Here is a 13,464-nt window from a genome sequence, read left to right as displayed (position 1 = left end):
CCAACTGCTTCAAGTGTCTCCTCGGTGACTGAGGGATCGGAAACAATGCTGGCATGAACTAAGCACCACAGATCTGTTCTTGTTACTACTTTCTTTCCCCTTAACAACGATTAAACATTTTTTTCATTTGCTAACCCTTGATGTTGAAAAGTTGGGGCTTCAATAAAAATCAAATCGGTGTTTGCATTTAAACTTTTTTGCTGCTATTCACATGCTATGTCAATCTCGGTTGCAAACAAACGGAGAGGACCAGTGGCAGACTAGAACGCTCAATTCATTTGGGAGGAGGCTTCAAAAGCTAACTGTATTCCTTCACCAACAACCAGGCAGCTGCCTTTAACAACGATCCGGATTGGATCTGCTGAAGTGCTAAACACGGGTCATGAATTCCAACTCAACAAGGATGCTACTCAGGTATTTGGTATTTGACGATCAACAGAAATAGTTCAGAGCACCTCCCAGCAAAGTTACATGGAGTGACAGGTGGGACTGGTCTGAGGCGGGACCCAGAACTGCAGCCCAGGAATCTGCCTGGCGAGCTGAGCTCTGCCACAGCCTGGCAGAGAGGGAAGGTGCAGGTCTTTCTGGAGCAGGCACAGTTGGCCACAATTAGAAGTCCAAAATGTGAACCACTCACTGCTTCTCCTTAGGAACCACAACACGGTGTGCCCGGCAGGCGTTCTGAGAGCCAGGCGTCGGGTGCACCCGGGGGCTGGGCAAGACACACATCACCCCACCGGGACCACTGAGGCAGCCACCGACCGGCATTCCTGTCTACAGGCTCAGTTCCCCTCACCCACGTGGCCACACCTGCAAAGTGCTGGCTTGGGGCATCCACCGCACAACTTTGGGGAGCTGAGTGGGCTTCTCATCTTTAAGAAAGCAGCAGGCCGGGCTGCGCTCCCGCAGCTCTCTCCGGGTCTGCGTTCATTCTCCTGAGTCTGCCTCAGTTCCAGGGTGGTTAATTCGAGCGGGGCAGGAGTCAAGGTGCCTCATAGCTGCTCTGCTGATGCTCCAGCCCCAACAAGAGCCAGGCTCCTCACCTTCTATAAGGCACAGAAAGTGCCTTAAATTAAGCCGGGGCACAGTGCAGAGGGTTAAGAGGGGGCCAGAAAGAGACGGCCCCAACTCCTCTCGGGCCAGGGCTCCCTGCGGAACTCCAGGGTCTCTTCGCCAGCCAGAGGAAAGAGAAGTGCAGAGGCAGCCACGAGGCGCCCAGTTCGACGGCGTTTCTGTGGGTCCTGCTGTCGCCCGCGGGGTCCCGCTCCCAGCGCACGCCCGGCCCGCAGGGTGGGAACACTAGGACCGCAGTGCCCAACGGGCGGGCGGGTCAGGTTAGCCACCTCGGCGGAGTGGGCGCCTCTGGGCCCCCCGGCCTCCGCGCGGTGACCACCCGGGAGAGGACCTCGGGCGCCCCGCAACCTCCCGGACCCCGTGGGCCTCCAGGTCGTCCCGCTTCCGGCCGCCGCGTCCCCTTCGCGCGCCCCGGTGCCCACGCCGCTCCGAGCGCCGGGTGACGGCGGGGACCCGAGTCCAAAGCCCGGCCGGCCCTCCGCGGCGCCCCCCCCGCGCCCCCTGCCCGCCGAGCGTACCCATGGCTGCGGCTCCGAGGGCTCCTGCGACCGGCGGGCGGGACGCGCTCCTGGCAGGTGCGGCTTCTCAGACCTGGCGTCCAGGCCCGGCCCCGCCGCCCCAGGTGCAGCCCCAGCTCTGCGAGGCGGGGCCGCCGGCTCCACCCGGGGGGCGGTGCCGCGGGGAGCAGAGGTCGGCGCTCCCGAGCCCCGCGCGTGGACCCCGGCCCCGGCCCCGGTGCGGGCGGGAATTCCCCGACGGGAGCGCAGCAGGCCCGGGGAGGGCGGGTCACAACGCAGATTCCCAGGCCGGCCGACTCAGGAGGTCGGGGCTGGGGCCCCAGAATGTGCATTTCTCACAAGTCTAACCACACTTTGGAAACCACTGCGGGAGGAACGCACGTGTCTGGGTGGGGAGGCAAAACACGGCGGGACAGGGGTCAGCTGTGTGAGAGTGTGTGGGGTGTGTGTGTGTGTGTGAGCGTGTGTGTGAATGAGGATTGAGCGTGAGTGCGTGTGAGAATGTGTGTATGATGTGTGTGTGAGTGTGTGTGTGAGAATGTGCGTGTGGCTTTATTTTGAGATTCAGCCTTTGAAAGCATTTGTGGGGAATTCTACATTTTCTTTCTTTAAGAATCACCAGGCCAGGTGCGGTGGCTCACACCTGTAATCTACACTTTGGGAGGCTGAGGCCGGCGGTTCACGAGGTCAGGAGATCGAGATCTTCCTGGCCAACATGATGACACTCTGTCTCTACTAAAAATACAAAATTAGTTGGGTGTGGTAGCGCATGCCTGTAATCCTAGCTACTTGGGAGGCTGAGGCAGGAGAACTGCTTGAATATGGAAGGCAGAAGTTGTGGTGAGCCGAGATTGTGCCACTGCACTCCAGTCTGGAGACAGAGTAAGAAGTAACACTCTGTCTCAAAAAAAAAAGCGGGGGAGGGGGAATGAAGGTGAATTTCCACAGCCTTTTTGTTTTAATCATGCTGAAATACAACATAAAACAGTCTGAAGTGCACAGTTCAGTGGCGTTAAGTACATTCTCATTGTTGTCCCACCATCGCCACCATCCAGCTCCAGAACTTCATCTTCCCAAACGGAAACCGTGGCCTCATTACACAGTCCTCCCCGTCCACCCTGGCTCCAGGCTGACACCCGCCATTCTCCTTTCCGTCTCCACGAATCTGCCAAGTCCAGCGTCTCAGGGAAGAAATGGACAGTGTTTGTCCCTTTGTGTCTGGCTTCTTTCACTTGGGTGATGCCCTCCAGGCTCATCCAGGTATGAAGCGCATCAGCGTTCCTTCCTTCTGAAGTTGAGGAATATTCTGTTGTGTGTATAGAGCACACTTTGTTCATCCACTCACCTGACTCTATTATCTTTTGAGTCTTAGCACTCCCCCAGCCAGTTTTTCTGGAAGATGGAGGTGCTTAGGGAGAAACAGAGACTGCTATTCCGCACGGGCGGCTGGACCTGCCGCTCCTGTGCTTTCTTCATTGCAGCTGAAGAGTAAGAAACTCTTCAAAAGTTGCTTCATTGAGACACACAGGGTAGCGGCTGATGTTACCTCCAGAAATGGCGGCTGCAAGTCACGGGACCTCATGACGTCGAAAAATGCAGCCCTGAAGGAGAGGAAAGCTTGCTCTGGTGCGTTTGGAAGTGCACCCACGGTTGCAGACCTGCCAGATATGCTGGGAGTAGAAAGGTGGGCTTGTGGTGGCTCGTTTAGGTCACAGTCTTCTCTGCAGGGTGGTGTTTCTGGTGCTGAGCTCATGAACCCTGGAGTCCCGGACTCCTGGAAACACACTCTTGGTCTCAGCCAGCGGTTCTTAAAGTGTGGTCCCTGGACCAGCAGCGTCAGCATCACCCGGGAACTTGAGAGGAATGCAGAGTCTCGGGCCCCGTCCCCGATCTATGGAATCAGAACTTCTGCAGTGGCTGCAGCAACTTCTCAGTAGTTGTGAGACCAATGCTGTTTCTTCCACATGCGCATTTAATCCTTCATTCAAGCATTACTATTTATCACCTCCCAGTGCCAATGACCATGCTAGTGGTGGCATTGGGCAGAGTGGGTGGCCAGTGCAGAGACAGGCCTGTGCCCACAGAGCTCACCTTCTTATCCCTTAAAGCAAGGCCAGAAGAGGCAAGGGACTCACGATGGAGAAGCCTAATGAAGAACAAAAACCGAGGCGGTTGAAGAGACAGGCTCTGCAGATCCTAATAGATCAGCCAGGCCCTGGAGGCCTGTCGCTCTCTGGGCTGCTCCCTGATCGGCTGTGGAGGGGAGAGATAATATAAACCAAAAGAAAATTTCTTCTTCTTTTTTTTTTTTCTTTTTAAGATGGAGTCCTGCTCTGTCGCCAAGGCTGGAGTGCAATGGCATGATCTTGGCTCACTGCAACCTCCACCTCCTGTTTTCAAGCGATTCTCCTGCCTCAGCCTCGTAGCTGGGATTACAGGTGCCTGACACCACGCCCGATTAATTTTTGTATTTTCAGTAGAGACGGGGTTTCACCATGTTGGCCAGGCTGGTCTGGAACTCCTGACCTCGTGGTTCGCCTGCCTCTGCCTCCTAAAGTGCTAGGATTCCAGGCGTGAGCTACCGCACCCGGCCCAAAAGTAAATTTCTAAGGTCTCTCAGACATCTAAATGGACTTCCTCCTCTGCCAGGGCACTCTTAAAATTTAACCTTAGAGACTGCTTCAGGCCATGATGGGAAGTGGGGGTTGGATGTGCCTCCTTCACCTCTAGAGTATAGCACTAACATCAGCACCTTAAGTCTAATAAAAAACGTTTACGATCTATTCTCTGTGCCCGCTACCTGGAGGCTTCACCTGCGTGGTGAAACTTTGGTCTCCATCACCTCTAGTTGCAACCCTCAGCCTCTTCACAGCCCACCTGTGCTGGGCTACTCCGGTTATTATGCAGAACACAGAGCTGCTCATGTCTCCCTCTCTTCCTGTCCCACTGCCATGACAAAACCTTCAGAAGATTCTCCCTGGCCACGGGATAAATTCCAAACTCTGAATGTTGCACATAAGACACTTCACGCTGCAATGCTGGCTTGGTTTCCAACGCCCATTCTTGCCATCGCAGACTCCCTGCATGACGTTCCCTCCAAATAACCAGGTTTTTATATCTCAGAATTGTGCACAGTCCGCAGTGTCTGCCAGAAACATCCTCCCCTATTTTGAAGTGTCTGTCTTTGTTAAGTTGGCCTGATACTTCCTGGTGTGGTGTACGTTGTTCACCGAGACTGATGACATAGTATTGTCATGAGGGGTCCCCACAGAGCGGGACAGGACATGGCCCATAGTGAGTGGCCAGCATATGTGACGGTAAGAAGCAGGAGAATGTGGAGTGGTTCCTGGGGCAGCTGTGTGGTCACCATGTGGCCGTGCTAGTGTGGGTGGTTCCGTTTCACTCTGGCCCAGTTCGCTTTGAGAGAGGGCGGTGAGAAGGGAGGACTGCAGGTGGAGTGGACTGTATTCAGGAGTGGTGGCTCCGGCCTTGAGCATGGCATTCTACTTTTCCAAATGACTGATAATAATAAAAACAGCTACTGAAGACACGGTCAGCTCCTGTTCATCAACAACAAGGCTGTTTCACAGCTGCCCGGGCAATTGTGTGCCGCTCAGATAGAGTAATTGCACGTGAAATGAGCTCACTTTCAAAGTCACAAATTCATTGTTTATGAAGGCCCAGAATCTTGCCAGAGTTTTTACTAGGTTGTCTGTTATTTATTCAAGACCAAGTAAACGGGAAGTTGGAGGCAGGGCCACGTGCTGGGATGGTGAGGTGCAAATCCAGGAGCTTCTGCTTAGGAGGAGGACGGAGTCCCAGATGTCAAGCAGCTGGGTGCAGGGCTTCCAAGGGGAAAGGAGGCCTCCAAGCAGAAAGGACAGATGGGGAAGGACCCAGGAGTGAGGGGGAGCACTGGGTTCTGGAGCCATCCAAGACACCCCAGAGCTGTAGGGAAGAGGCTGGGGTAGAGTCTGGAGCCATAAGGGAGGGGCGTGAAGAGGTGAGGAGGCTAAGAGCGTAGCTGAAATTGTTGCACGTTGTTTAAGGTTGTTAATATGCTGTCTGCTTTATTCAAAATAATCAAGACATCACATGGTTATCTTCACCTCTCAGGGTCTTGCTCTGTCACCCAGGCTGGAGTGCAGGGGCATGATCACGGCTCACTGCAGCTTTGAGTTCCTGGGCTCTTCACAGGAGCTCAAGAACTGCGTGTTGAATGGCTAAATCATCTCACTTACCCTTCACAGGAAAGTAAACTCATGAGTAGACGCTCCTTCTAGCCTCCGTTTCCTAGGGGGAGACAAGGTACACCTCCATGGAATGACACTCCACACAGGCAGGGCCGGACTCCAGGCCAGTCCCTCAGCTGCAGGGGCTGCATGTGTCCCCCTGGCTGTCCAGCAGCTCAGGGATGTTCTGCCTATACCTTTGTGTTTGACGGGGACGAGGTGAAGCAGAGCTGCCTGAACCACTGGGAAGATTGGAGGTTTAAGGAGCAGCTGTTCTCCTTGGTTGAGAGATTCAGAGCCTGGGACAACAAGCTGGAGAGCAGGGTCCCAGCAGGCAGGTGACAGTCATGTTGTGATGGGCCCTTTAGCTGGTGACTGGCGTCTAGCCTGGAAGGAACCAGGCCTGTAGAGGTGGGTGGTGGGTGCCAGGCAGTGGTGCAGTGCCCCTCGTGCACTTGTTTGACAGAATTGCCCTTGGGGGTGCCACCGTAACTTCTACTAGAAGCCTGTGGAGGTCACCATCCTCCCAGGACCCCAGGGAGACGCGCATGTCCTGTCCCACCTGCAGGACCACTTGGGGTTTCCTTATCGATGGGAAACTGCATTTCTTTTTCCACTGGCAACTAAAAGCCCACCACATCCCTCTCCTGCGACGATCATCTAGGTCTAGAACCACAGGCGCCTCCAGCTCAGCCCCGCTCCTGTCTGTTTTCTGTTCCTGGGTGGTTTTGGTTTCTTCTCTCCATCTACTTTCCACCTGAGAGTCTGCCTGGAATTATTTATGGAACGATGTGAAATGAGTTAAAACATCAATGAGTTGGACGAGCACAGTAGCTCACACCTGTGATCCCAGCACTTTGGGAGGCCAAGGCGGGCGGATCACGAAGTTCAGGAGTTCAAGACCAGCCTGACCAACATGGTGAAACCCTGTTTCTACTAAAAATACAAAAATTAGCTGGACGTGGTGGCATGCACCTGTAATCCCAGCTAATCAGGAGGCTGAGGCAGGAGAATTGCTTGAACGCGGGAGGCAGAGGTTTCAGTAAGCCGAGATCGTGCCACTGCACTCTAGTCTGGGCGACAGACCAAGACTCTGTCTCAAAATAAATAAATAAAATTAAAAGGCTGGGCATGGTGCCTCATGCCTGTAACCCAGTAGTTTGGGAGGCCAAGGTGGGCAGATCATGAGTTTAAGAGTTCAAGACCAGCCTGGACAACGTGGCAAAACCCCGTCTCTACTAAAAACACAAAAAATTAGCTGGCTCGTGCCTGTAATTCCAGCTACTCAGGAGGCTGAGGCAGGAGAATCACTTGAATCTGGGAGGCAGAGGTTGCAGTGATCTGAGATTGTGCCACTGTACTCCAGCCTGGGTGACTGAGCAAGACTCTTGTCTCAAAAAAAAAAATGCAGGAGGCTGGAGAAGCGAAAGCACTCAGGCTTGGTTTCCTGCAGCAGGAAAGGATGGCACAGAGGCCAGACCCCTTCAGACGTGCCTGCCCCGACACAGCTGGCGTGGGAGCCAGGTGGCCATTTTCCCATGTGAAGGAGGACATCTTCCTCCTCATTCGGGGCATCTGGGGTGGGGGGCCAGGACCCCCTCTCTCCCTGCTTCTCCTACATCCATCTGTCCAATGGATGCCAAGCTTCGACTGGTTGTCAGGCACGTGGCTGGGCCCCAGGAGAAACGGAGCGAGGATGAGCCCTCCCCCCGCCCTGCGGGAGCTGTGTTCCTGGGCAGGTTAGTCAGGTGCTCAGGACACCAGGTGGGGCAGTGGGTGGAGGTCACGCCCTCTGTAACTGGCCAGCAGGTGTTGCCATGAGAGCCATAAGGGGCTTCAAAACGCTGGCACCTGCTACTTCAAAACGTGGAATCTTCTTGAGATTAAAAATCAAAATGATGATGGTCTCTGTTGCTACACTTTCTAGAGTGTCTCTGTGTCTTCATCAGGGCAAATCATTCCTTGCAAGAACTATGTTGGAAGTGTTCAATGAGCTGGCTAGTTAGAGCTGCTGCAGAGCCCTGTGCTCTGGTAGGACCCTTGACTTTTGCTGTCAAGTGTCCTCTCTTGGCATTGGGGTCACAGGGAGCAGCGATTCTCACACCCTGATGTGCAGAGGAATCCCCTGGGGCTTGTGGGAATGTAGACTCCCGCCCAGTGGCTCTGGGTGTGGACCAGGACCCTCTGCTCGCAAGCTCCCAAATGCTTGTCTGTTTGTGGCTTCTGGGCTGCGGGTCGCCCCTTCACCAACAACAGCTTAGATGGAGGCTTCTCCGCCTTGGCTGTCCTGCCGTCCTGGATGGATCACTGTCTGTTGTGGGGGGCTGTCACATGCACTGTGACACGTTCAGCAGCATCCCTGCCCTCCACCCCCTGGATTACAGTAGCACCCCCACCCTCCATCATGACGACCCCCAATTCCACAAACATTTTTGTTTGTGTCCCCGGGGGAACTGGGGCTTGGGGGCGGGGTGTTGAGACCCACTGGTTAGATGACTTCCAAAGACTCCCAAATCCAGTACTTTTTGTGATGAAAAGCCCATATCAAATCACTCTAAGACTGAAAAAGATGACTCTACAGCTGAGCGCTAAATGTCCTCGTAAAAATATAAAATCCCAGATCAACCTGTCTTCACAATGGCTGCATGGAGCAGCCCCTCCACAAACGCTGGGCACAGTGGCATTTGTGCCCTTGTAGGGACCCAGGAGTGCGGATGACTGAGAGCAGATGGGGAGGGGACGCCGGGTCTCTGTCTCAGGTGTTTCATGCTGGGAGCTCACCAGGCCAAACAGTGTCCCCCGCTCAGCTCAGCACCAGAGCCTTCCTCGAAAGGCAAGAGGGCAATTCATCTTCTGCCTCAGCAGAATCGTCCCTTCCTTTACAAGGGGACTTTGCTCCACAATCTGACAGACCTGGGAAGTGTGTGGAGATTTTACACAATGACTCAGTGTGCACTGGAGTCAGAGACAGGACAGCCGAACACTGATTCCAGAGATAGGCATGTGGACCCCGCCCCCCGGGAAGGAGGGCGGCCTGGGAGAGGGGTCAGTTTGCACAGGCCACTGCCTACAGTGCGGGCTTCCTTGAAAATGTGCCATTACTTTTCATTGCTCTGAAAGAAGTGAGACTGTTTCAACAGTTGGGTAAATGACTTCCAGTAACAAAGACAGGTTTTCAGACACAAAGTGACAAGTGCAACTCCTGGAGAAATGTCCGTCGGCCAGTGCTAAGGGGGCTGTGCACCACCACGAGCTGAGAAGGAGGCGATGAACGTGTGCGTGTGTGCGTGTGCATGTGCATGTATGTGCGTGCGTGTGCATGTGTGCACACATGTGTGCGTGTGCGTGTGTGCGTGTGCACGTATGTGCGTGCATGTGCGTGTGTGCACGTATGTGCACGTGTGCGTGTGTGCGTGTGCGTGTGTACATGTGCACGTGCGTGTGTGTGATATGGAAAAAAATGGAAGGATAATTCAAAACCTTTTAATTTGTTTTACTTAAGGAGAAGAATACTGAAAACAAGCACAAACATTCGACTTTTCCTGAGACAGGCTCTTGCTCTGAGCCACATCATCGTGTCCCAGGGACTCAGCAACCTGAGGGGGCTATGCGGACTTTCCTTGCAGAGCCACACGGAGCATTTCTTCTCTGGGCTCAGTTCTAAAACCATGTCTCTTGCTCCCTTCAGTAAGGCGACCGCTCCAGTGGTGCAGCTAATATTATGTGTGAGTAGAAAAATAAGTGACACAATCCACGCAAGATCCGTGGAGGGGATTTATCTTAGGATGGAATTTTTCAATGACACTCGTTAATGTGTGTGAATCTCCTTTGGTGGAATTTCACGGGGTGAAATATAAAAGGACAAGGAAATGCCGAGAGGGCAGGAGATTTTCTGGCATGGTGATGAGACATACTTCCTCAAAGCCCACCCTGTCTCCAGGTAAGTATTCGCGGAGACAGTAGGAATAATGGAGGAAGAAGGTTACAGTGGCTCAGAACTACGGTTCTCACTCCCCCAGCGGCTCTTACCATCTGCCAAGTGGAGCCCTTTTGTGGGTGGGAATAGGTGGGTGCTCCGGACCAGCTGGGCAGAGCTCCTGTTGCAGGGACAGCTGTGGACCCGAGGCTTGCGTGGGTGGGCAGAGCAAAGACAGCAGAAACCTGTTGCTCAATTTTTATCTCAAGGAAAATGAGCTCTGAGTCAGGTTGAAGGTCTGGTCATTCTAGGTGCTCCTACACAGTATTTACCAGGAACCAAAACTTCCTCAACTATGCGGGTTAAGAAACAATAGGAAACTCAAAAGACAGAGAAAATGCTGGAATGGAGCCTGGTGAAGCGTCGAAGGCAGTTATCTGGATGGGATGAGGGCTGGAGGACTGTGGATATTTAAGTTCTCATTTCTATTTTTTGGTATTTTATACATGTTCTACTAGGAGCAAGTACTGCTTTTATAATCAGAAAAAAGTATAGAGGCTATTTTTAGAGAGAGGAGGGGGAAAGTTTATTGGGTTTGCCTAGAACATGAGATTGTGACTGGGTGGAGATAACTGATAAATTCATCTATTTTTAAGCTACACAAATCCTAAAACATCTAGAAATGTAGGAACTTTGAGTGTAGATTCTGTTCTTCCTGTTTGGAATGTGCACGTTGAAAGAAAAATCTCATTTTAAATTTTTTACGATGTTTTACTTTAAAAGAGTACTGTATCTTCTAAACTTAAAACTTTTTTCCCCCTAGTTTTGAAAGTGTTCCCCTTTTTCTCTTGGCTGCCAGGATGCTCAGAGCTAAATTTGGGGTTTAGTCTGGGTTGTTAAGGATAACAAACAGCCATCTCTTCCCTCCTTTACTTAATGCCCATTCTTTCATGCTTGCTTGAATGATTTTAGTGATTATGTCTTTATTACAAGTCCCCTACAATCCTTTTGGCTGGGGGTAGAATAATAGTCAATGATGTTATTTGACAGAGGAACTGTGAATTCAAGAGGAGCAGGGATTTTCCTCAGTTACGGTGTCAAAGCTGGAGATCGATGGTGCTGGACTCCACACTTGGGTCACTGAGCTAGAATCCGGCCTCTGAGATTCCTCATCCAGTGCTCCCTTCACGCTGCCAGGTAAGCAGAGGACAATGCACTTGGCTTCTGTGACTGCTTGTCACGGATGGTGACAGAGGGACCGGATGGTGACAGAGGGACCATATTACTTCCCACTCCCGGTCACACCCACCTGGAAAGGTGGGAAGTCATTTGCCAGGCGGCGTGGGCCCTGCTGTTGCCCCACTCCTGGAAGCACCTTCTCAGAACCAGTCAGGCAGGGCTGCCACAGCCAAAGGTGACAGTATTTCCCAATCTTGGTTTCAGAGCAAGGTGAGTTCTTCCAGAGGCTTGCTGTCCTCATCCTGTCCTGGTTTGGTGGCGTTTCTGTTCAAACCTCTGTCCCTCTGAGGGTTCGTCTCCCCACGTGTCCTAGAGCACCGTGGCCCCGTCGCCCGGCGTGGCTGGGGGTCTGGCTGTGTTATTCCGCTTGGCTACCACGACACAGCTCCACAGGCTGTGGTTTAACCTGCAGACGTCACTGCCTCGCAGTTCTGGAAGCCAGAAGTCCAAGATCAAGGTGTCAGCAGGGGCGGCCCCTTCCGAGGACCGTGAAGGAAGGATCTGTTCCAGGCTGCTCTCCTTGGCCTGTGGACGGCGATCTTCCCTGGTGTCTTCACTCGGCTTCCCCCATGAGAGTCTGTGCCCAAACCTCCTCTTCTCACGAGGATACCAGTCCTATTGGCTTAGGTTCCATGCTAGTGACCTCATGTTGACTTAATCGCCTCTCTAAAGACCCTACTCCAAATCCAGTCACCTTCTGGGATTCTGGGGGTCAGGACGTCAGCACAGGACTCTGGTGGGGCACAGCGCAGCCTGCAGGCTTGCCCCCAGCTCTGCAGAGGCCTGGGTGGCTGCGTGGTGCTGAGTGACCAGGTCAGCCGGATCTCCCTATGTACTGTGGCAACTTCCCCCATCTCTCTGCCCATGGTTACTTCACAGGAAGCCACTGCCCACCTGGCAGCATTGTTCTGTGGATTAAGGGTCATGTTGCAAAGTGCTGGTACCTGGGAGGAGTACAGGAAGAAGGTGCAGTGACTGTCCCTGACACAGAAGGACCAGCCTTTTCAAGGAGGAGGCCCCACCTGCTCTCCTCCTGAGCTGATGGGTCAGTCACACCAGGACCAAGGTCTGCCCGGGCTGTGTGGGTGCCCCCTCTCTGAGCCGCACACCAGCGTCTACCGAACAGCGTCTGGAGCTCAGCTCGGTGTCCTGTCCAGTGACACTGGCACCCTTGGCTTCTCGACAACTCTCGGATCTGGGGGTGGGTCTAATCTCAGCGGTGGTCCTGCCCATTTCTAGGGCCTTGCAGTTCAGCCTCGTGTCTTCACCTGTGGCTCTTTTGCAAGGCTCAGAAAGCTCCTAGGTCAGTTCCAGGTGACTCCCGCCAGCACGGCAGGAGCCACCACCCCATCTCAGCCAGAGCCACCACATTCCAGGCAAATGCCAACAGGCACAGACTTCAAGGAACGATTGTAGCCATTGCTCTAGTTTCTTCCAAATGGAAGAGTGCATTATTGGGGTCCCCTCTAGCATGCATTTCACTCCCCTCTGTGAGGCAGGGGATGCCGGGCTTTCCCCTGACTCGTAGGGGGAGATACAGGAGTGAAAATGAATCTGCTTAAGTCACATGTGGACAAGAAGGCACAAGCTCCAGACTCCCATGCCGCGTCCTTGTCCAATGTATGCACAGCATGACAAGCCCGGATTGTCACCGGACATCAGGCCAACCTTGCCAGGCCACCTCGTACATCAAAAGCACATTTAAACGAGCAGATTTTTACAGCTGCACAGTATTCCACTGCGGACGTACCATGGCTTATACAAATGATGCCCCATGGATGGAGATCACATTTTCGTGGAACGGAGTCACCACCTTGAGGAAATCTGTCATATGATTAAACCATTCCGGATGGCTGCTTCTCCTCACTTAGGCTACCTTGCCATCTTGCAGTCCTGCCAGCAGCTGTCTTCTACGCAAGGGGCTGGCTCTATTTGTTCCCACCTGGTTAATATCCCGGATAAGGTTCTAACTAGAGTTTTAATTCCAGCGTCGCCTCAAAAGCAGTGTTGTGAGGGGAAGCAGGGCGTTCCTGTTTAGTGAGTACTGAGTGTGAGTTTGGGGAGGCAGACATCTGGAGAGAGAAGCCACCTGATGCCAATGCACCCTATGCTTAAAATGGCTAAACTGATACATTTCATGTATATTTTACCTCAATTAAAATAAGCAGGACCTATGGGAAAACCCCCAAATTTATTGAAGAATTCCCAAGAAACTGCCCCGCCAGCCTTCATACGTAACTAAGGGAAGATCTAACTGATACAGACGTTTCCCCGCAGGGTCAGCAGCTGATGTCCCAACTTAGAGACGGCTCCTCTCCTCACTCTTGTCATGAGCCAGGGTTGGCCACCTTCCAAATTTGCCTTTATCTGACATGGGCTCTTTCTAGACTTCTATTTATACTACTATATGTTGACTTGAGTTTTATGGTTTCTAGATGAGGCGTTTATGACTAGACAGTCCAGCTCAGCGCCAGGCTCTTCTCCC

General features: G+C 53.1%; 1 protein-coding gene across 1 annotated transcript in view; it reads right to left on the bottom strand.

Moving 5' to 3' along the window:
- SLC15A1 (solute carrier family 15 member 1) overlaps window positions 1–1,632 on the bottom strand; it is a 63,980-nt gene extending 62,348 nt beyond the window's left edge. Inside the window, exon 1 of the mRNA XM_021667908.2 lies at window positions 1,593–1,632. Within this exon, the coding sequence (XP_021523583.1) occupies window positions 1,593–1,596 (4 nt within the window). The 5' untranslated portion in view covers window positions 1,597–1,632. The remainder of the gene's footprint in view (window positions 1–1,592) is intronic.
- Window positions 1,633–13,464: the final 11,832 nt, after the last annotated feature.

The sequence above is a fragment of the Aotus nancymaae genome, unplaced genomic scaffold, assembly GCF_030222135.1.
Source record: "Aotus nancymaae isolate 86718 unplaced genomic scaffold, 86718_ANA_hifiasm-v0.15.2.pri h1tg000048l, whole genome shotgun sequence".
NCBI lineage: Eukaryota > Metazoa > Chordata > Mammalia > Primates > Aotidae > Aotus > Aotus nancymaae.
This window is presented reverse-complemented; position numbering and strand designations above follow the sequence as displayed.